This window comes from Conger conger, chromosome 12, assembly GCF_963514075.1.
Source record: "Conger conger chromosome 12, fConCon1.1, whole genome shotgun sequence".
NCBI lineage: Eukaryota > Metazoa > Chordata > Actinopteri > Anguilliformes > Congridae > Conger > Conger conger.
The window spans coordinates 10,221,283-10,246,196 of record NC_083771.1 but is presented as its reverse complement, the minus strand read 5'-3'; the positions used below and the strand labels follow the sequence as shown (position 1 = coordinate 10,246,196).

At 44.3% G+C, this 24,914-nt stretch overlaps 1 protein-coding gene across 1 annotated transcript in view; it reads right to left on the bottom strand.

The window, feature by feature from the left end:
• Positions 1–5,992: 5,992 nt before the first annotated feature.
• pappaa (pregnancy-associated plasma protein A, pappalysin 1a) overlaps positions 5,993–24,914 on the bottom strand; it is a 90,366-nt gene continuing 71,444 nt past the window's right edge. Inside the window, exons 15-22 of the mRNA XM_061263518.1 lie at positions 23,784–23,967; positions 21,258–21,459; positions 20,122–20,317; positions 18,115–18,262; positions 17,495–17,610; positions 13,054–13,125; positions 11,091–11,189; positions 5,993–6,120 (exon numbers count right to left, since the gene is read on the bottom strand). Of these exons, the coding sequence (XP_061119502.1) occupies positions 6,016–6,120; positions 11,091–11,189; positions 13,054–13,125; positions 17,495–17,610; positions 18,115–18,262; positions 20,122–20,317; positions 21,258–21,459; positions 23,784–23,967 (1,122 nt within the window). The 3' untranslated portion in view covers positions 5,993–6,015. The remainder of the gene's footprint in view (positions 6,121–11,090; positions 11,190–13,053; positions 13,126–17,494; positions 17,611–18,114; positions 18,263–20,121; positions 20,318–21,257; positions 21,460–23,783; positions 23,968–24,914) is intronic.

The following is a 24,914-nucleotide window of genomic DNA, read 5'->3' as shown; positions in this document are numbered from 1 at the left end:
ATTTCTGGGTTTGAAGCACATTTCCTCAATACTTTTGGTTGTCCTCGTAGGCCACTGTCGATGACATCAGACATGCATATGCAGGTTTTGTCATGTGGATATCTGCCTCGTTGCTCAGTCCTTATGCCTAAAGTGTGGCATACAGTCTGTGTCTGAAGGCTGCAGAATATGTGCTATGGAAATCAGACCAGCAGGTTGCATTAGGTGAAATGAGAGCCTGCATGTTTACTGTCATAAACTGTGCCACTCGAAACACACAGCTGGTAAAGGAACAGAATGGCTGTTAATAGGTTGTCTGTTTGGAGTGCTAATTGACCTGCATTCTGTCATGGGATGAAAACAAATGCACTGTCCTTGTTTTTCCCAGCACAGCCTGCCCACTTCATTTCTGTATGCATATTTGGGGCATTTGTGCACCTTACACCCTTCTGGTCAAGTGAGACTCTTTTGCTAAAATGTCCTTTTCCAGGTTAGTACAAACATTGGCATGGAGGCTCTCAGCTCCAATCTCCCTCCCGCACGGAGGATCTAATAGGGCTCTAATCATTATCGATTGTGATTGATATCTCAGTCATTACAGCACATCACTGTTTGCATGGTAGCAATACATTTGTTGATCAGTTGGGTGCTCCTCGTAAGTACTGTAACTCCTCGTATGGAAAGGGGAAATGGTAACCAAACTTAATTTAACCATAATGCGTTTCTTTTGGGGAGGTTTTTTGGAAGATTTTCTGAAAATATACATTGTTAACTTTGAGGATATAATTTCAGGACATTTTAATTTCATTCCCAATGTTTTTATTCACCCCAAAACACTGTTTTACTCATTACTCATTACTTCCTTGATGTGAATATCTTGAAGAATGAATGGTACTAGTAGTCACGAAATGACAAAAGTAAAATTGTGGTTGGTTCCCTGTCTTATACCCATATGTACCTTTTGGAGCTTGAAATATGACATAAATGACTATTTTAAACCTTCTCACTTTCAGGAACGGGACCATAACTGGAAAGTTTTTTTTTTTTTTTTTTTTTTCTGGCTTTTATTGTTGTTCCCTGAACCCCTCCATAAACCTACAGAACAGACCCCCCACATTGGACTGCACATGGGTCAAAGGTCAAAGGTCATTCGACTAAACCAGGGATAAGGGAAGTCTCTTCAGGCCTTGGATTGGTTTTAATGACTTAATGAGACTCTATTAGTAAAATTTGTTTTCAGGTTATTTGATTACCTATCCAATAAATAACATGAACCGTCAATGAATGAATGAATGAAGCTGCTTTGTGTCCACCAGGGCCAGTTGACCTTTCTAAATGCTACGTACAAACAGACTATCCACATTAGCATTATGTTGCAGGTTTGTTATAACTTTGAATAACAAGTACATTTCCAGAGGTGGTTACTGGGCTTCAATGACATGTATTAAATGATTTAATGAAATTATTATTATTATTATTTATATATTGCAGGAAAAAATAACAGCAGAGAAGGAAAGTAATGACACAAAGTCTATATTCATATTCATATCCATACAAACACAGGCTTTTGCACTAAAATCAATAATAGACAAATTTAGCACAACATTCAATTTGCACCATAAGAGAGATAGGAAGAATGCTATAAAATTTTAGAGGACAGTGAACAAATACTCAAATATTAACAGTTTCTTTTGGTTAGTGTTCATTTTTCATGCAGTAAGACCTGTGTCTTATGACAGGACGATGAGAAGAAACAGTGGGCCGCAAGAAAGAACTGATTTAGATCTGCTCCGAATGTCTGTTTATAACAAACTGCAAAGTAAAAAATAATTTAGATGAACAAAGTAAATAATTTAAAAAATGTATGACAATCTCAATAAATAATTCTACTATTTACAGCATTATATATTGGATATTTAAATACCTAAAATTAGTAAATATGGAAGCAGCAAACATTACAGGCATGAGGTACAGAAAACAAAACAAAAAACTAAAATCATTTTGCAGTGTTTACAGTAGATGGTTAACGTATTCCCCAATTTTTGTTTCGTTTTGTTTTCACAACTTTCAGACTTCACCCGATATTGAATATCTTCCATGGCTTTGAAGGGATGTGGGGGGGGAGAGATTTAGACCAAAAAGAAGCAATGAACTGCCATCTTGACTGAGCAAGCACAATCTCAGTAGGGGAGAAGGGAGACTATCACAGTTTTGGCTTGTTGATTTGCAGACAAATGCACAAAAGAGGCACATACGTCCTCACCGGTAATACAGTACCTCATTAAAAGCAGCAAATAAATACATATAATACGGCAATACCAGTATAATACATGAGATAAAATCGGGGATATATAATGAACAAAAACAAACAGAGTTGTATCTGCAAGCTATGGCCTGTTCGGGGAGTTGTGTTTGCTTATATTTGTCTAAGGATAAAAAATAAAAAAAAAGAATATTTCTTCATTTGATTCATAAATTTTTCTAGAATGTCTCATTAGGCTTGCAAATACTAGCTACCTCCTTTATCTTGTCTACGTTACTCAAGCCTTCTCTCTGTCTCTAGTTTCGTACCTGCTCTGTCCATGGTACAGTTCTACCTGTGACACATCGGTACCTCCCACTTGGCAATTTGAATCATACAAGGCCAAAGTCACCTTTCAGTTAGCAACTGGTTACAAGGAATGTAGAATCTGAAGTGGAAATCAGGAAAATATTCCTGTTTCAGGAATGTATAAAATGTACGCTGAAAGATGCCAAGTCATTGTATTCCCAGCGTGGATCTTCCTCACTCTTGGTATCCTAAATCATTTTAGATTTGGTCGTAATTCTGGTTCCAGCACCAAACCTCGCTAGCGTAAGGCATGGCATTTATGAAGTGAGTGTGTATTTACGTAATATTTTTCCTACTGTGTAAGTTCAGGCATTCAATGTTAGCCAACGGAAATAGAAATAATATTGATGTAAAATTGAGAATTGTTATTAGTTATACATACCACATAATAATCAGATAACCAATAATAATAATACACTGACAAATTACCTGTTTGACCATAGCAGCATTTCTAAAAGTATAGTCTGTTTTTTTTTTTTGTTTTTTTTTCTTAAATGATTTTTAAAAAAGTGCAGTAACCGAGGTCCAGAGCTAATACAAATACTGATGAGATACGAGTACAAGTTACGTAAAAAATGAAAACCAAAATAATAATAAAAACAATTTACACGGTTCAGTAACCTCATTCCTTCCAAACCCAACAAAAAATACAAAGAATCAGTCAGTACATACATCATAGACAGAAAACGAGCAGATGAACTCATCTGTAATTCATGACTTTGTTCTTTACATAAATAGAGCCACTGGGTTAGCCAAATCTCAGAAAACCAGTTCAGACTAAAAAATAAAGACAGGTGAGGGGAGTTGTTTAATTGCTTAATTGATTAATTAAATGCCAGCCCTGTGGCTCTTCATGACCAGGACTGTGGACCCCCTTGCTTCATTTTGTTGTATCATTTTTTATGAAGTTTTTTTCCGTTATCCTAACTATCGTGAGTCACTGTACTGTAACCCTAGTGTGGTCAGTCATACCATCTGGGCGACACATTTAAACACAAATGTCCTTTATCAGGACTTGGCTGTCTTCGGTGACCATCTAAATAACAATCAAGTCGAAAAGAAACGCATCGAATGGAGGCTTCATTCGGGTGAGAATACAATCTGCTCAAGGTCCAGGTACTGCAGGTAACACCAGTAATGACGTGAGTAGAATGTGTGTGTGTGTGTGTGCACGTTTGTGTGGGTGTGTGTGTTTGAGACAAACCATGAAAGGCTGGCCTTGGCTGGAAAGGAGTGAAAGTGAAAAAGAGCGACCACAGAAGCGGCAGTTACTGTCCGCTCCAAATGTGTCACAAAGTACAAGCCCAGTGTTATGTTACACTATCTACATTAAAGAGACTACATCTGTGTCTTGAAATACATTCTCAAGGTCCCAACGTGCTCCACAGAAAACACACAAGATTTGTTTTTAACTGGGCACCTGAAACGGGAGTAACGATAAGGTAACGACAGCAATAACAACCCCACAAAATAATACTGACAAAAACAGAGGACTTCAAAGATACCTGTGCATTTATGCATGCCTGTATTTATGTATGTATGTGTGTATGCAAGCATGCAAGTCAAAAACGTGTACCAATGTCCGGTATTTCTGCTAGTAAACAGACTGTGAAAGTGTGTGTGTGAGGTGTATGTTTGTGTTGTAAGTCCTTAAGTCATTTTAATAGTAAACTAAAAGTTTACTCGCAAAACACTATATAACCATTTTTGGTGTTTTGGGAAGGGACAATTTTTGTTACCAATAAATACTTGGACTATTCTACCGACCTTCCTCACGTTCTTGGGAGTGGCCACAACGGCACCCTATCCTCCGTCTAAATTTTTCATGAATTGATAATTGCTGTTCGGCTGTGCTGATATATCTCAAGTTGAATTGGCGTTTATAGCAGTTTGTAATAAATAGATGTTATATATTCAGAGCCTGACAGCTTCATCAATCATAGATGTTTTGACACTGTTATCTTAATTTTGGGGGATTTGCCGTGAACTTATTGTGCAGTCTAAGGTCTAAGGTTCCATTTAGCCCCCCAATGGACATTTGCTTTCCAAACTGCAGCAAAGTTTACCTGTGAGAACATAATTGTGCATATTGTAGATGTCTTTTAAATGTGTAGATGTATTGGAGATGTGCAGATGTTTTTTATATGTGTAGATGTGCTATAGATGTGTAGATGTATTGTAGATATGCAGGTGTATTGTAGATCCATAGATGTATTGTAGATTTATGTATTGTATATGTACAGGTGTATTGTTGATGTGTGTTTTGTAGATGTACAGGTGTATTGTTGATGTGTGTTTTGTAGATGTACAGGTGTATTGTTGATGTGTGTTTTGTATATGTACAGGTGTATTGTTGATGTGTGTTTTGTAGATGTACAGACGTATTGATGTAGGTGTGCCAGGCTGATACTTGAGCACTAGGGCAAACTGGGGACCGTCTGGCCGTGATGTTTACAGTCTGTGCCAGACAGTCCCAAGTTGCGTGTCTGACAGGTAACATGGAGGCTATCAGCAGCACTAGCAGCAGCAGCAACGGCTATGCTAACACCACCGGTCATCCTCCACAAACCTTTGGAATCACACCCTTTTTCTCCCCCGTTTTCAACTTTTGTTTCCCTCAAAGTTTTGTTCTCCATATTTTGTCTTATTTTGTGTCATATTTTGAGCACCCCTGTCCCAGACACCACTCCCCATTGTATCCCCATCCTAATATGTGCCCACGGCAACAGTCTCTCTCTAATCTGTAGAACCAAAGGCATTTTGTTCCCACCATAAAAGGTCAAAGGTCATGAGAAGCAAAACTTTTTGCAGTCATCAGGAGCTTGAGGTCAAAGGTCAGAGGTCAGAAATACAAGAGCAGGGAGGGAGTTATGATTGTGTCCTGGCTCTGTGGCAACCCCTGTTTTTATTTTCTAAAGCAACATACTCAGAAAAATAAACATGCTTTCTTCATTTGGTCAACATGTCTGGACTGGACTGGATGTTTCTACAGTCAACAAAGAGGTCACGCAGTTTGGCCAAGGAAACAGAACCACAGAACTATCACCAAACAAGACATGCAGTCCATGATCCGTTCTGTTTGCGTCAGCCCTCGAAAAAGAGTTGGCTTTCTACTCACTCTTTCTCCTTCTTTTATTCGCCCAACTGTCCATGTTCTTCGTTCCAGTTTTTTTTTACTTTTTAAAAATTTTTTAAACCCCTTCCTTTGAACCATCCTTAACTCTCACACCAGTCTTCTCTGGTCTTTCTCACAGAGGAATGGGGGTACAGGGGAAGTGGGGAAGGGTATAAGGGCATAAGTGCAGAGGCCAGACCATAAGCAGCATGTTTGAGAGGAACGTTGCTCTTCCACTCGTCTCCTTCGGGGGGGGGGGGCAGGTAGGTGGGCTCGGTGCGATGGGGGCGGGGTCAGAACGGGGCGGGGCTCAGCCCAGCGAATGAGGTTGGGCGCCTTTGCCGTTCTCCTGGGCCTTGGGGTCCAGACAGGCGCAGTCTTTTCTGATGTCACATGACATGGGGAAGGGGACCACCTGGAAGAGACGCACATACACAGCCCTCAGTGTTTTTACCCCGTCTGTTTTAGGGTTACGTTTTACCTGCAGTCAAGTTGGCAGTACATGCCAAGTTGGCAGCCTATAGCCTAGTGCAGTGGTCTCCAGCCTTGTTCCTGGAGAGCTGCTGGTTCTGCTGGTTTTTTCGTTTTCACCTTAAAATCAACACCCTGTTGAGTCCCAGGCAACCAGGTGAGGTTAGTTAACTGTGTAATCAACTGCTTTAATTGATTCATTAAGTGCAGAGAAACAACAAAAACCAGCACACCCTGTAGCTCTCCAGGACCAGGATTGGAGACCACTGGCCGAGTGGCTAAGGTGTTTGACTGGGACCTGGAAGATAGGACCTGGTTCAAGTCACGGTGTATCCACAATAAGATCTGTGCAGCTGTTGAGCGCTGTTAACCCCACAATGCTCCAGGGAGGATTGGCCCCTGCTTAGTCTAATCAATTTTAGACAAAGTCATTTTGGAAAGAAGCGTCAGCTAAATAACTAATGTAAGGTAACACTTACTCATGTATATGTGTATGTATGCATGCATGCATGCCAACCGTTATCACTACGCCAACCATGCCTATACATTGGGACCAATGCAGCATTATCTGTAGCCTGATTCACCTGCACTGAGAACTGGTCACTATTTTACCCAGAACTGGGCAGAGACGCTACAACCAAGGTTCACGCAGATGCATGGAATCACATTGGAATACAAAAAAAGCTCCGATATGAGCAAACAGTTCGACCTCCAGGCCTGCGGGAGGCACCCCCAGACTCAATCCACCGCATCTACACAGGCTCAATGAGGACCAGCCACCCAGAAAGCCGAACCTCAGCCGAACACCAATCAGAGCCCAGCCCTCTCGACATGGCCGCGGTGAGTCACGTGGGCGTGGTGGAGGGAAGGTATGGAGGGGGCGACGGTAACCCTGGTTACGTCAGGTTAACCTCAGGACAGGGGAGACCTTGATCGCGTTTAGCGAGCTCATCAAAGACAGAAAAATCCGCTCGATCCAATGCGTGAGTCAACAATGACATATGGTGTATAAAATTATTTCATAAAATAATTATAATAATATATATATATGCAGTACTGCAATCAGGCTTATGCATCTTTCATACTTGTTTTACTTATCAAGAGAAGACACATAGGGTAAATATGTATTCAATACGCACACACACACACACATATACATGCAGAGATAGACACACATACACACACATACACACATACACACACATACATACACAGACAGACACACACACGCACAGATACACACACACACACACATACATACAGACAGACACACACATGCACAGATAGACACACACACACACATACATACATACACAGATAGACACACATACACACACACATACATACACAGATAGACACACATACACACACACACACACACACACACACATACATACACACCAAGACACACACACACACATGCACATACACACACACACACACACACACACCGTCGTGCATACCAAAACAAGCTGTAATGTACTTTGAAGCTACGATCTGGCTGGGCTCCACGAAAAAGTAATTTTGTTTAGAACTGCCTGACATCTCCATTATCAGAATATATCAAACCGCACAGCCCAGACAGACAACTGAGCGGAACACCGGCCTCACGGGAGCTGAGGCGCAGAGTAGAAGGAGCATCTGTCAGGAGGCAGAGTCGTTGGTCGAGACGCACGTGGCTCTGGTCCAATAACGTCAGCGAAGATCCCGCAGCACTTGCTGAAAGTGAAGGGCCTGACCTTGTCTTTACCCAGTTCTCAATCTGGCAACAGTCAAAATACTCATCTGCTGCCTTAGTCATTGAACTTGGCTCCAGAGGAGGGGCGGCCTGACCGGGTCGAACCAGGCCAGACGCGCAAACATCTGTTCGCCATGACCGCTCCACAAATACAGTCAAATAAATGAACAGCGCAGAGGTCAAATAAGGCAAAAAATAAAAAGCTTCATCATTTCAGCCTAATGCCTTGTTACACTGTAATTACACAGTAACAGATGAGGAACAGAGTTTTCATGTTTGAGCAATTGATATGCGAGCTACCCTTACTTGTACCGACTAACTTAACAACCTCACCTCTGACATTCTTAGCAAACTTTTTGTTTTCTTTATACAATAAAATGTACTACGGGATGAGCAAGGGGACAAAAAGCACTGCTGCAGATTCATAGGCTATCTATATATCCTCCAAAGCAAACTATTTTTGTCCCCAGTAGGGGCCATGATCTCATGATAATATCTTTATTTTAACATTCAGAAAAGTGCATTTTAAGTACATTTCATGGAGAAAAGCGAGTGAGGTCCCGACCTTTGTGGGGCAGGTCAAGGAAGCAAAACACTCCAAGTAGCAGGAGGTGCCGAGGCCTCTGCCTCTTACAGGAACCCCAGAGTTTAGGTAGCTGCTAAGAGCAGGACCAAAACAACCAAAAACTACTGACCAAGAGGAGATAAGGACCAAAACAACCGAAAACTACTGACCAAGAGGAGATCAGGACCAAAACAACCGAAAACTATTGACCAAGAGGCGATCAGGACCAAAAAAACCAAAAACTACTGACCAAGAGGAGATAAGGACCAAAACAACGAAAACTACTGACCAAGAGGAGATAAGGACCAAAACAACCGAAAACTACTGACCAAGAGGAGATCAGGACCAAAACAACCGAAAACTACTGACCAAGAGGAGATCAGGACCAAAACAACCGAAAACTACTGACCAAGAGGAGATCAGGACCAAAACAACCGAAAACTACTGACCAAGAGGAGATAAGGACCAAAACAACCGAAAACTACTGACCAAGAGGAGATCAGGACCAAAACAACCGAAAACTACTGACCAAGAGGCGATCAGGACCAAAACAACCAAAAACTACTGACCAAGAGGAGATCAGGACCAAAACAACCGAAAACTATTGACCAAGAGGCGATCAGGACCAAAACAACCAAAAACTACTGACCAAGAGGAGATAAGGACCAAAACAACCGAAAACTACTGACCAAGAGGAGATAAGGACCAAAACAACCGAAAACTACTGACCAAGAGGAGATCAGGACCAAAACAACCGAAAACTATTGACCAAGAGGCGATCAGGACCAAAACAACCAAAAACTACTGACCAAGAGGAGATCAGGACCAAAGCAACTGAAAACTACTGACCAAGAGGAGATCAGGACCAAAAAAAAGAAAACTACTAACCAAGAGGAGATCAGGACCAAAACAACCAAAAACTACTGACCAAGAGGAGATCAGGACCAAAACAACCAAAAACTACTGACGAAGAGGAGATCAGGACCAAAACAACCAAAAACTACTGACCAAGAGGAGATCAGGACCAAAACCAACAAATACTACAAACAAAGACAGGATACAAACTTTATTAGCTCCTGACTTTATTAGCATGACTGTAATCATCACAATATTGCCAAAGTAGTGAACTTAATGAACTTAATATTAAGGAAAAAACTAAATATAAATCAAAAATAGTAATACACAGAGTTCCAGTCTCACTCAAAATATTTTTAAGGATCTTCAGATGAGTAAGTCATGAGTTGTTGCTTAGCGTTCTCACATTGGTATGTTACTACAACACACACCCATGACATTACATTACATTAATGGCATTTGGCAGATGCTCATACAGTTGATTAGACTAAGCAGGAGACAATCCTCTCCTGGAGCAATGCAGGGTTAAGGGCCTTGCTCAAGGGCCCAATGGCTCTGTGGGTCTTATTGTAGCTACACCGGGGATTCAAACCACCGACCTTGCGTTTCCCAGTCATTTACCTTAACCATTACGCTACAGGCCACCCTACACCCATAAGCGGTAGGCTCCTCGCGCCGTTAGTCCATGTTTACATAGGGACAGCCTTGTTTTGTGGAGTCAGCGCTCCCACATTAAGCGCAAGCCCCTGAAGTCAGGGGTCACAGCAACCTGCTGGACCTCTTCTGACTCCGGCCCAGATAAAGCGTGACCGTCAATCTCACGCTCTCATGAATGAATGATATGAGTCACCGAAGCACCGGACAATTCCGACCAGATTGATAGCAGGAACCGCTGGAAACATAGGACTGAAATGGCGTATGGGGCGGAGATGTCCATTACGAAATCAAGATTTTAAAACGTCCGCCCTAGAAGCAGTCTGTTGTCTTAGGTAATCAAACATTTTAGAAAAGCGGTCTGCTCTTCCAGTTACATTTTCACAACTTGGGCTTTCACTCCCAATAAAAATGTGAAATTCCATCCAATAATCTTACAATAATTACCGGACAACTGCTTACAATCAGAGTCTAATAATACTCAGATAGCACCTGCCCACACAAGTCTGTGGTTAACATCTCAAGCCCATTTCTATGTCCACACTTAAAGGCTAGGAAGATGACCACATTTGCAGTTAAGGGCCCTGGTCACACTTTACAATGATAACATGTTATATGAACTGCTATTAATGAAAGTACACACAGAAATAAAGTGACAGTGGAGGTACGTTTTTGTTCTTCAAGGATCAATTTTCCCTAATATCCCCAGAAAGTACAGCAATGTGTTCTTTGGGTGCAAATGAGTATGTTTTCCAAGCAAAGAAGGAACTAATTAGTTATATATTGCAGGATATGGGTACGAGTTTAAAACATCGTATAGCTGTACAATAATTCAAGCTCATTGGTTGAAAATTGGTTCTAATTGCCACAGCCAATGGCGTTTCAACATCAGCGCATTCACAGAGAAGGGGGAGTGAAAAACAATGTTGTGGTTTGAAGGTGTTTGTTGCTGCAATTCCTCTCTTGACCGTTCTCTTGAAGTCTGAAATGACCTATTGTACCTTTAATGCAGGACTCCAAAGCCCAATGTAGTGACAGTGTCTGAAGACAGTATTTGCAGTGACAAACACCCAAGTCCGGCACTGTATTAAAGCCTGCCTACCTTCTTTGTCTTGACCGTGGATTGGCAGCAGTCCCCCCCATCGTAGTCGCAGAAGGCCCGGTTGTTCACGGAATCGCAGTAGTTGTCACCCATGAAAGGCTGCTGACGGGACAGACAGTCATTACAATGACAGTTGTGTGCAACGATAGAAAACAAGAACAAGTATTACTGTTATGGTTGATATGATAATGATCATTATTAATATTACTATGAACATACAGTACCGCGCAAAATCTTAGGCACATGTTGCTTCTGGCTTTCCGGTTAATCCCAGACAGCCTTGATCAAATTTTTATGCAAAAAGTGGTCTATTACTTAATATTTTACTTTATTTAACAAAATGCAAAGAATTCACGGTAACATATTATTTCAGAAAATTAATGTTTGAAATCTCAAATTTGGTTGTTTCTACTGACATACAAATGTAGAAAAATATTAATAAATAAAATAATATCTAAGAGCAATATCTATCTATAAATCTAGGGTGCCTCAGACTTTTGTATGTGTACAGTTATATGTGCGTTCTAGAACTCTGAACTCTCAAAAATATGTTAACATGCAACACAATTTTGAAAGTTGCACAGAATGTGTTGTCCTTAACTAGACATGATACGTAAAAAAAAAAAAAGACAGGTTATACACTTTAGGCACTTCGTTCGGTATTTATTTGACTTATTTTTTAGAGTTACTGGTCTTTTGCTGCTGTAGCCTATCCACTTAAGGGGTTTGACATGTTTTGTGCTCTTCTGCATACCACTGTTGTAATACATAGTTATTTGCATTACTGTCACCTTCCTGTCCGCTTCGAACAGTCTGGCCGTTCTCCTCTGACCTCTCTCGTGAACAAGTTTTTTCCTGTAGGACTGCTGCAAACTGGATGTTTTATTGGTTTTTCGCACCATTCTCTGCAAACTCTAGAGACTATTGTGCGTGAACATCGCAGGAGATCAGCATATTCTGAGATACTCAAACCACCCTGTCTGGCAGCAACAATAATTTCATAATCAAAGTCACTTGAATCACATTTCTTCACTCATTTGGTTTGAACAACAGCTGAACCTCTTGACCATATGTGCATGCTTTTATGCATTTAGTTGCTGCCACATGTTTGGCTCATGAAATATTTGCATTAACAAGCTAGTGTGCAGGTCTACCTAATAAATTGCTCACTGAGTGTATGTTTGTGAAATGTTCCTAAATTTAGTATACGTGTATACAACAGGGAAACCATTTTATTTTCCCTCAGGTACAGCTCAGTTGTGAGAAGCCTCAAGGCAGAGGCTGGAGTTTTCAAAAGAACAAACGGAAAAACAAACTCCCTGATCCCGATTACAACGTCTGGTTGACGAAAGCACGGCACATCTAACAAAACACTTACTTTGACTTCTCAATTGGAGAACTGGCCTTCCTGGTCTCGCGCAGAAATAGTAAGGGCAGTGCTATTATCTGCACCTGTATATAACACCAATTTAGATCTGTGTGTGGGGGAGTTTGAGCCCTCAGTACAGACACAACCGCCCACACGGATGCACGCACCGCGGGGAAGTGCGTTTACATAACTAAAGTTCGGCCGGTGAGGTTGACGCAGGTAGAGAGTTGCCTCTCTCTGCGGTCCTGTTGACTGAAGAGGCCTCTTTGATGGAAAATGAGGTGGATGATTCAATGTGTAAGAGCATCCCAAGGGAGATGTGATGCATTTAGATTACTGCACACATACAGTGGCCCAGTGTCATTTTGGCTCTTATAAAGGCCATAGGAAAAGTGCCGAGAAGGGCAACAAGACTGGTGACCCGATGACAGCTCATCTCTCTATCTGCAGCAAAGTGTGCTGGGGATTCGAGTCCTTTGCTGAAACGAGTTACATTTTCTGTCCCCTGCCCCAGAGCCAGAGGAGTAGAGGAGAAAATAAGTGAGAGTTATGAATGTGTGAAATATGGATCTGAGTGGAGAGAGAGAGCCTTACCTCACAGCCCTTGATGCAGTGGAGGTCTTCAGGGGGCGGGTACCATTTCAGCCCCATCGTACAGACGATGCTCTACAGACACAGGCAACCACATCAACATCACCCACTGCGCAATTTAACCTTCATCACTCTTAGTATCATCATCACCATCATCATCATCAACCACTGTGCAGATTCACAAGGTGTTCAACATCTTCATCATGGCCTTCATCACTATCATCATCATCATCTACTGTGCAGATTTATATTATGTTCTTTATCACTATCATCATCATCATCGACATTATCTACTGTGCAGATTTTTATTTTGCACTTCATCTCTATCATCATCATCATCATCAGCAGCAGCAGCAGCAGCAACAGCAGCAGCATTATTATAGCTGCTTTTCTTCCTCACACCATCATCATGGTCACTATTATGGTATTCTATTGTAAACAATATTCCCCTGACTGTCTCGTGCTGGATCAGGAAGGGAATGGGGAATCAGAAACAATTCCGTGAGAGGAATGGTCGGAGGGATGAAAGGAATTCTTTTCGGGAGAGGACAGTAAAAAAAGGCCTGCTATCTATCCTCTTTCTTCCTCTGCCAATCAACTGCTTTCCTCCCATACCGAACACCAAAGAATAAAACAGGCCTCTACCTCGCACAACTGCACTGCATCAGTGCCTTGCAAAACCATTCAGAACGCTCAAAAGTTATTAGTTTTCTTAGAAATGATACTGACACATATTTTTCCAATCAGCATCATTCATAATCCAGAAAACTGTTATGAACTCATATGCTCTAACCTTGTATTTTCAAAGCCAAATTTACTTATTTGTTGGCAGATATTTTAAAGAAAACCAAAAACTGAAATATGCTACTTGCAAAAGTAATCAAATTTCACACCCAAAAAGCACCCAAATTTGGGTACAGACACCTCTCACTGCAACGGCCCATAAATAAAGTATTTTGGGGTATTCAAGCATCTGCCAGTTTTTGAATCATAGTTTTGGGTGATTCAATCAGGCAACACATACTGTATAAGCAATGTGCACTATGATAGCTGTGATCGATTAACATGGATTAATTCCTGCCAGTCAGGATCGGGAAAGCTAAAGCACTGACAGTCTAATCTGATTAACTGTTTCATAATGTTTACACTGAGTTTTATATCTTCCTATGGATTGACAAACTGCGGGGACATGTTTTGACTTTTTAATAGGAGTGTTTATCCATAAAGGAACGCTGGCCCTGGGAGCCAAAATGCCAATGGCGGGAATGTTTTGACATTCTCGGGATGTGCCATGGTGCTGTCTGTGAAGTTTAATCATTTACACAGAAGAGATGGAGAGAAGCGCTCTGCTTATAGAAGGGAGATTTATGAGATGGGGGGTGGGTGCACACATAGCCGTGTGTCAGAAGGCCTTTTTTGGGGGTGGCTTTGAGGCTATCACCTTCCCCTTCTTCTGGGCTGCTGCAGGTAAGCAATATGATTTGGGGGAGGGGGATTTGGGGGAGGGGGGGTTTGGGGGGACTGGTAAATGTGCACAGACTCCCAGACACACAGACACAAACTCACGCATGTACACATACACACAGAAGCACTGACACACACGACCACTGACACACACAAACATACAAACACAGACACACACACACACACACAAACACGGCCAGAAACACACATAGACACAAACACTGACACACACGCACACACACACACACACACACACACACACACACACACACACACAAACGTGGACAGAAACACACATGGACACAAACATAATCACGGACACACACGCATATGCACACAAACATGGACAGACATACACACACACACACACACACACACACACATAGACCCACACAGAGACACAGACACACACACTCACACAAACAGAAAGCAGGCCGGCTGCTTGTTTACAGAAAGACTAAATCAAACCAGCTGCCCCAGAGCCGTTGCTCTGTTTATGGGTCTGCTGAAGTCCTTGGCTTTCCTGAAGTCTACCAAACAGATTAGATAACTACTGTATACGTATGTGCAGGGATTCATGTCTGCCTCTCTGTGCGCTTGTGCTTCCTGTGTCTTGTGTGTGTGTGTGTGTGTGTGTGTGTGTGAGTGTGTGTGTGTGTGCATCTGCAGTTGCTACACAATATCTGCAACTCCAGCATGTCTACACTTATTCTACAGTAAATCTTGTTGGTCTACTTCATCACATCCACAACTACTGCACAATGTCTGTAACTCAGCTATCCCAAACTTTTTGCAATTTCATAATAGGCAATCCACATAACACTCATATACAGTGTCTACGATATCAATGCAAAGGTATCCCTGCTCAAAAAAACAGCTCATGGTTTTTTTAAACAGCAGGTAGATGGTTGACCAGTTCAGACCTGCTCCCAGCTTGACATCGTTTTACCAGCTCAGGCTATGTTTTGAAACAGCTGGTAGATGGTTGACCAGCTCATACCCAGCTAGAGCAGGTTTATGACCAGCTTGACCAGCTCAGTTTTCAAGCTGGTATAGCTGGATTTCACAGCAGGCATTTCATCTCATAATTTCAGAGGATTACACGAGGAAGGCAAGGAATTGCAAATGAAGAGCAATCTATTATTCAAGTGAATAAAAGTATGGTTATACGTATGGTTTGTGTGCATGTCACAGCGACAGTGACTCGCTCGCCCTTCCCTCAGTGCTTGCGTAGCATGGCCGCCGGGCTCCGTGAGAACTTTCAGCTTCTGAGCCAACAGGAGTCCAATCGATTGCACCTCAGACAGCCCAACAGAACCTTCCACCTTTCCCCGCACCTTCTACACTCCCCCCCCCATCGATTTCATCTCTCTTTCCCTCCCTCTCTGTCCCTCGTCTTTAGTTACCTTTGAAAATATATTGCCATTCAGATTGCTAGTTTACATATTTATCTGCTTATGTCCTGAGTCATGCTGTAGGCTGACTCAGCGCGGCCAAATAAGTCCAATGGGACTTTGTGTTCTCCACGAACCAGCGCTTCCAAACAGGCCTACAGGCCTTCCAAACAGGCCTACAGGGCTTTCAAACAGGGCTGAGGAGCTTTCAAACAGGCCTACGGGGCTTTCAAACAGGGCTGTGGAGCTTTCAAACAGGCCTACGGGGCTTTCAAACAGGCCTACGGGACTTTCAAACAGGGCTGGAGGGATTTCAAACAGGGCTGTGGAGCTTTCAAACAGGCCTACGGGGCTTTCAAACAGGCCTACGGGACTTTCAAACAGGGCTGGGGGGATTTCAAACAGGGCTGTGGAGCTTTCAAACAGGCCTATGGGGCTTCCATGAGCAAAAGAGAAACCCAGTAATAGTGCTTGCTTGGACTTGGAAATAGCCATATTTCAGTCAAGTAGACGAGTCGAGTGGAGGAAAGGAGGTTTGCGAGCATTGGGACGACTCCATGGACTAATATCTGAACATGCAATCACGATGGCCAACTGAACCCTTTCACCAGGACCTGCTCTTCAAGCTCTTGAGAACTTCTATGACTAATCTTGAGGCAAAATTCATTTGAAGTAATCGACTGCTGTAGATTTCCGCTGAGGGGAGAAGAGTTAAGGGCAGACAGCTTTTCAGCTTAGCGTAGACTGCTGGTCTCAAATGAATACGACCAGCTGCCAATAAACAAACCACCACAGTATCAATGAAACATTTTATTTTGCATCTACATCCAAATCCAAGATTTATCTTGACTTGTTGGAGGAGTACTTCTGAAATTATAGCATTTACAGAGAAGGCATTGTGTTTTGTTTAATGCGTTAACAACTTGGCTTGAACCGTGGTTCATATGAGTTCAGGGATTGTGGAACTGTAATTGTACTCCCCGTTTAAAAAAAAAAACCCAGTAACTTTAATGGCCGACACATGCCTCCTGCTCTCCCTCTTGCCTCATTTGACAAGTTTCCGGAATTTTCCCTGACAAGAAAAGAAACTTCCTCTCTGTATGCCTGTGGCTTGTGTGGTCCCCACTGTTTAAGGGGCTCTTCCTGTGCAATAATAAAGTTATGCATTAGCGCTACCAAGCTGGCCAGGCTCCTGCAAAAACAGCAGGTTTCGTACAGAGTACGCACCCTTCAATCCGAACTGGCCCACAGTCTTATAGAGTTCGCTTACATAGCGAGATTTAAAGTCAGTACACTCCAGTCCTGCGTCAAATACGTAATTGTTTTGGATTTAGCTACTTTTCTGTCCTCGGTTGATCTTGCCGAGGGCAATTGAGCCAACCCAGTGGACCAGAAGGCAGGATCTGAGTATTTCACAGATTCCAATACAACAGACAGGCTCAGTAGAGCGTTGAAAAGTATTTGAATCCAAAACAATTACGTATTTGACCCAGGTCTGGTGCACTGCACGCAAATGCAGCTGTCAGAAGATACACACACAAATCAGCCTTTTGAGTTGAGTTTGGTGTAAAACCTGCGGGACATACCTTGACCTTTTCCGGGTTCACCCAGTGCTGTTCCTTTAAGAGCTCCGTTGTCATGTTGCCAGGCAGAATGACCACATTGTTGATCCTCTCCTTACAGGACAGTTCACACTCCTCACCTACAGAAATGCAGGGGTCACATGGTCTAGTCTAAGCCAATCAACTACTTTTTTGTTCTTTCACAAATACATTTCCCAAATGCACCCAGAAGGTAAAAATGTACCTTTTACAAACAAGATACAAATTAATTATGTATTACTGGGCTAGAGAACCATTTTATGTATCCATTTGATAGCATCCTAGTGACAAGCATTTGGCAAGAGCAGTCGTCTAGCAGATTTCTGGTTCCATCCCACCCTGGGTGTATCGAAGAGTCCCTGAGCAAGACAACTAACCCCCAAATGCTCCTGACGAGCTGGTTCCTGCCTTGCATGGCAGCCAATCAATGTTGGTGTGTGAGTGTGTGTATGAATGGGTGACAGAGAAGCATCAATTGTACAGCGCTTTGGATAAATGCGCGACATAAATTCCAACCATTTACCATTTGAATGCTACTCTTATTTTTGCGCTTGGTGCATGCAGGGTCCGCAGATGCGTTCTGGAAGGGGCTCATGGATACGTACCTATCCCGTAGCCCCTCTTGCAGCTGAGTCGTACCCGGGCGTTGAGGTTCCGGGGCAGGGAGCACTGTCCCTTAATCTGGGGGCACAGCTGGAAGGACCCAGTCCATGTCCCATCCTTCCTGCACCGGATCACGTTGGCACCCGCACCCTGAAACCAACAGGCCGAGAACACGGGCTGAATTTCACTCTAATCCACACCCTGAAACCAACAGGCCGAGAACACGGGCTGAATTTCACACTAACCCACAGCCTGAAACCAGCAGGCCGAGAACACGGGCTGAATTTCACTCTAACCCACAGCCTGAAACCAACAGACCAAGAACACGGGCTGAATTTCACACTAACCCGCACCTTGAAACCAACAGACCAAGAACACGGGCTGAATTTCACACTAACCCGCACCTTGAAACCAACAGACCAAGAACACGGGCTGAATTTCACTCTAACCCGCACCCTGAAACCAACAGACCAAGAACACGGGCTGAATTTCACTCTAACCCGCACCCTGAGACCCACAGGCCAAGAATACGGGCTGAATATCACACTAACCCACACCCTGAAACCAACAGGCCAAGAATACGGGCTGAATATCACACTAACCCACACCCTGAAACCAACAGGCCAAGAATATGGGCTGAATTTCACTCAAACCCGCACCCTGAAACCAGCAGGCCGAGAACACGGGCTGAATTTCACTCTAACCCACAGCCTGAAACCAACAGGCCAAGAACACGGGCTGAATTTCACTCTAACCCACACCCTGAAACCAACAGGCCAAGAACACGGGCTGAATATCACACGAACCCGCACCCTGAAACTAGCAGGCCAAGGATATGGGCTGAATTTAACACTGACATTAACAGTGAAGTATTATTTTATTTTATTTTATCTTTTTCCCTTTTTCTCCGAATTTGGTAGCCAATTATACCCTATCTAATCCAATTAGTGCTAGCTGGGGATACACCGCCTTATAACCCGTCCCTCGGAGGCCCAGTAGGATCTTGCCACCCTGAGAGTGACACGCCTTCTCCAAGCCGTCTCGTCTCAGTTAGAGCGTTACTCCGAGGCGCTCCGGGGAGCTGTGTGCGCCGATACCACTGAGAGAGAGAGAGAGAGAGAGATTGTAAGGGCTCTCTTGGACTAAACGCAATGCAGTGGTAACACCAAACACAATTGTCATTGCTAGCTTCAGAGACTCAACAGTAATTTTCCTGTCAGCACTTTAACAAACTAAATAGCAAACAATCATGTGCCTTTTTTGCCACATTTGGTCTTGGTAGAGTTTTCAGAGAATGGTGCAAAAAACAAAAAACATCCAGTGGGCAGCAGTTCTGCGGGCAAGAACGTGTTGTTAATGAGAGAGGTCAGAGGAGAAGGGCCAGACTGATCAAAGCTGACAGGAAGGTGACAGTAATGCAAATAACCACACATTACAACAGTGGTATGCAGAAGAGCATCTCTGAACACACAACACATCAAACCTCTAAGTGGATAGGCTACAGCAGCAGAATACCAATAAGTCTAAGAAATAAGTCTAATAAATACCGAGCAAAGTGCTCACTGGGTGTACGTGTGTGCGGGTGTGCGTGTGGGTATTTGAAGGCACCATGGTTACCAGTACTTAGACAATGTTTTGTTCTATTTGTTTTCAGGAAGGAATTCAAAGATGGAGAGAAAGAATGCAAAGTAAGAGCTGAGAAAACAAATTCTGGGAAAGAAAAAACAGGCAAGGAAACAAGGCTGGTAAATAAAGAGAGAAATAAAGAGAAAAAAGAAAAATCAGCATCATGGGAAGCAGAGAGACACGGTGGGACAGAGAGAGAGAGAGAGAAAGAGACGGAGCGACGAATGAACAGAAACAAATATGTTTTCGTCATATTTGTCAGGAATTTACAGGAAATTAAATTGAATGGAGTGGAACCGACCACTGACAGTAGACGCAGCGCAGACGGGGGCAGTTCGGGGTGGTGGGGAGGGGCGGTTTGGGGGGAGCGGGGCGGGACGGACCTGCCTGCAGGGGGCCTGCGGTCTGGCAGAGTGCTCCGTGTCCTCGCAGTCGATCCAGCACTCGCTGTCGAAGCGGAAGCCGTTGGTGCAGTGGTACACCCCGTGGAAGATGGGCGGGGGGGCCTCGCAAGTCACAGGCTGGCACGAGCCCTCCAGCCACGTCCCGTCCTCGGTACACTGTCTCTTAAACGCCCGTCTGGGGGGGGGGGGGGGGGCACCATGAGCGCTCACACAATGTTTTTTTATTCTGGCTGCCAATCAAATTGGGAGATTAAGGCAGCAAGACATATCGAGATGAAAGGATTAACCCTTGTGCAGTCTTAATATTCTGTATACTCCCCTTGTCCTAAGGGTAAAAAATTACCCGCCTTCACTAAACCCCTAAAATAAAGCAGCTTAATTGAATTTTAAACCCTGAATCTATTTCGCATGAAGAAACAACCTGTCACTCATAACAAATTTTGTCATCAAATTTCAAATTGAAAAAAGATGATTTATGGGGTTTTCTCTGCTTTTAAACATAGTGGCAGGTCATTTTTGACCCTTAAGACTACACAAGGGTTAAGGGCCAAGTTATATGAACACCTGTACGAAGCACGGGGTTGGGCTTAAAAGTAATAATATGATATGCAATTTAACACTGCACACACAGCAATGTGGGAAATGACCAGACTTGGGTCAAATGTGTAATAGTTTTGGATTCAATTACTTTTCTATGCTTTACTGAGCTTGCCTGGTTGTACTGGAACCTATAAAATACTCTCAAAAAGTGCAAACCCCACCTTCTGGTCCTCTTGGTTGGCTGAAATTCACCAGGCGGGATCAATCGAGCACAGAAAAGTGGCTGAATCCAAAACCCAGGTCTGGTAAATTCACCCTTCTGACACACAGATTTGTATTTGTAAGACACACATGGAGGGGGTAGCAGACGCCACAGCAAAGGCTGGTTTATACATCGCTGGTCGCAGTAACATTCAGCTAAGACATTAATACATTAAATATATTTTCAATTAAACAAGGTCCGTAAGTCAACGTCGGGGGACGTTAGCACGTTAGCACGTTAGCACGTTCCGTGACGGGCACGTGAACGGTCGACGGCGGCCAGCGGCCACCAGGGGGAGCCCTGCGGAGCGCACCTCTTGGGCCGGCCGGCGACGTGGAATCCGGGCTGGCACTTGTACTTGCAGAGCGTGCCCACCTTCAGGCCCGTGCCGTTGCAGCGCTTGGTCTGCAGGGCGGCGTTGGCCACCGGGGGCGGCGGGGGGCAGCGGAGCTCACACAGCGCCTCGGGGAAGGACCACAGGCCGTCCTCCATGCACAGCAGGGTGCTGTTGGAGCCTGGGGGCAGGGAGGGAGGGGGGGAGAGAGAGAGAACATTTAAAAAACTGCATCTCGTGAAGACAGAGAGACAAGGGACACAGGCAGAATGAGAAAAATGACTAATTGTACTGTATGTGATGTAGTTGTAGAAATGTGATTTATTTCTTCAGTGTGTTTATTGTAGTTCAATTTGTTACTACTTGTTATGTTTGTTATGTCTGCGTATGCTTTGGCGATGTAAGTGTGCCCTTACCGTGCCAAAAAAAAGAGAGAGAGAGACAGTGTTTGTGTGAGAGAGAGAATTCTTTAATCATATTATGCTGTTATTATTATTTGTTTCACGTGTTCTTTGCCATGCTTTGGCAATACGAATGCAAATTTTGTCATGCCAATAAAGCACTTTGAATTGAAATTTGAAAGGGTGGGAGGGGGAGAGGGAAAGAGGGAGACAGGGAGGGCGAGGGAGAGATAGAGAAGCTAACAAAGTATTGTTTTTGTCATATTTAACATGAATTGAAAAAAATGCAAGTTAATACTGCGCACCCAGCAACGTGTGAGATTACCAGATGTGGGTGAAATGTGTAATAGATTTGGATTGGAATCCTTTTTTGACACTTGCCTGGTGGTCTGTGAAATAGTCTCAGAAAGGGCAAACCCCCGCCTTCTGGTCTTCCTGGTCTCACCACACATGGCCTTTATTAGCAGAAACCGCGCGTTTATTAGCGGCATGCAATGTTCCGTGCGTTTGTTTTTTGTTTTTCGCTTTTCCGACGTTTAACCGCCCGCAGATCTCTCGACGGCCCCCCTAACGCTAATTATTAATCGTTCGTCAGCTTCACGGAACGCTGCGAGGAGAATTACACATCCGACGTCTCTTAGGCGTTACGACGCCGCGGAAGTACGGCTTAACCGCTCAACGCTATGATGTCAGTCCTCCATATGGGAGTGGACCCCACAACCTTCTGGTCGCAAGCTGGACCAGACTTTCTACATTTCTGCATTCATAACGTTTCACGTGTTTTATTGCTGTTGTTAATGCTTGCCTTCAATATTTGGGTCAAGTCGCCAAAATATTTCTTCTTTGAAGCGCTTTTCCTGGTCATGCTGAGGTGCTCACTAGTGCCACTGCGGTTGGCTCCAGTGTAGGTCATTCGGACCTGTTCTCACAAGGAGCAGTCTGTGTTTTTTCTTCATGCAATGTCTCCCAATGTGCCGATTTTATTATGTTATTAGGACAATACAGCAATACTTTGCATCATGGATTATGTCGCTCTCTCTCACACGTTTAGTGGAGGAGCCGCACTGGCTCCAATAAACTTGAGTTCTGCAGTTTCAAAACGCTATTTGTGGACAGTCACGGATGTTAGTCAGTGGGTGACGTAACAGGCACTTGGTCCACGTTGTTTCTCCAGTCTGTGGTCTGGGTGAACCACACTGTTTCTCCAGTCTGTGGTCTGGGTGAGCCACACTGTTTCTCCAGTGTGTGGTCTGGGTGAACCACTGTCAGTGGTCTGGGTGAACCACACTGTTTCTCCAGTGTGTGGTCTGGGTGAGCCACTGTCTGTGGTCTGGGTGAACCACACTGTTTCTCCAGTGTGTGGTCTGGGTGAACCACTGTCAGTGGTCTGGGTGAACCACACTGTTTCTCCAGTCTGTGGTCTGGGTGAGCCACACTGTTTCTCCAGTGTGTGGTCTGGGTGAACCACTGTCAGTGGTCTGGGTGAACCACACTGTTTCTCCAGTGTGTGGTCTGGGTGAACCACTGTCTGTGGTCTGGGTGAACCACACTGTTTCTCCAGTGTGTGGTCTGGGTGAACCACTGTCAGTGGTCTGGGTGAACCACACTGTTTCTCCAGTCTGTGGTCTGGGTGAGCCACACTGTTTCTCCAGTGTGTGGTCTGGGTGAACCACTGTCAGTGGTCTGGGTGAACCACACTGTTTCTCCAGTGTGTGGTCTGGGTGAACCACTGTCTGTGGTCTGGGTGAACCACACTGTTTCTCCAGTGTGTGGTCTGGGTGAACCACTGTCTGTGGTCTGGGTGAACCACACTGTTTCTCCAGTGTGTGGTCTGGGTGAACCACTGTCTGTGGTCTGGGTGAACCACTGTCTGTGGTCTGGGTGAACCACTGTGTGTGGTCTGGGTGAACCACTGTGTGTGGTCTGGGTGAACCACTGTGTGTGGTCTGGGTGAACCACTGTCTGTGGTCTGGGTGAACCACTGTGTGTGGTCTGGGTGAACCACTGTCTGTGGTCTGGGTGAACCACTGTGTGTGGTCTGGGTGAACCACTGTCTGTGGTCTGGGTGAACCACTGTGTGTGGTCTGGATGCGGGGCGGCTCACCTACGAGCTGGGCGGGCTCCTTGCACTGGAAGCTGCAGCTCTTGCCGTAGGTGGTGCCCTCGGTGAAGTGGAAGAGGGCGGGGTGCACGTGGTACTTGTCGGGAATGCCGCAGTCCACCGGCTCGCACGACACCTGCTTGTTCCACTTCCCGTCGGCGCAGGTGATGGTCGCCGTGGAGTCTGACTGCAGAGGGCCACACACAGATACACACACGCACAATTTAACTCTGATTGGAGCCATATACAACCTTCATAAGACTTAAGACTTAAGTCATAACACTTACAAACACACACACACACACACACACACACTGTCTCCTTTACACACACACACTCTCACACTAACAAACACACTCTCTCTCACTTACACACATACACACTGTCTCACTTACAAATACACACACTCCATATCACTGTACCTTCATAGGCGCTACCTAAGCAGCTTTCATATGATCAGCGTTGAAACGCTCAAGACAGCGTCAAGCCATTACACTCCTATGGACGGAGCGTTGAAGCCTGACTTGGCAGCAACGCTAAGCCTGGCATAGCGCATAGCTCAAAATAAAGTCAAGTTTAAATCCTTTAAACTTTGACCTTGCTTTAAAATGACCTTTCCGAGCGGGCCGCGGTGGCGCAACAGGCTAAGACGCAGCAGACTTGCGGTTGCAGTTTGCTGCAGTTGCACACCGGGGACCGGGGTTCGATTCTCAGTCCTGCCAAAAGCCAAGTTTGGCCAGCTCACGTGGAGCAGCATAATTGGCTCGCTGCTCCAGAGGGAGGGACTTGGCAGGGTTAGTAGATCGCCGCACAATAAAGCACCTCGGGCGCCTTGGAATCATGGTCACGAGCATGAGACGAGACGGCTTTAAGAAGGCGTGTCATTCTCCTTCGGGCTGCCGAGGGACGGGGTGTGGGCGGTGTATCTAATACTAGCTCTAATTGAATAAGACGGGGTACAATTGGCTACCAAATTGAAAAAAAAGAAAAAGACCTTGCACCCAGCATGTTCAGTCGTATCGCAGCTGTGTATGAAGCAGGCAGGTGTAGCCTACGCTACGAGTAGCACAGCCAGAGCCGTTTCACGTAGGCTACATGGCTAACGGACTTAGTCAGATTAGTTTGCTGACGTTT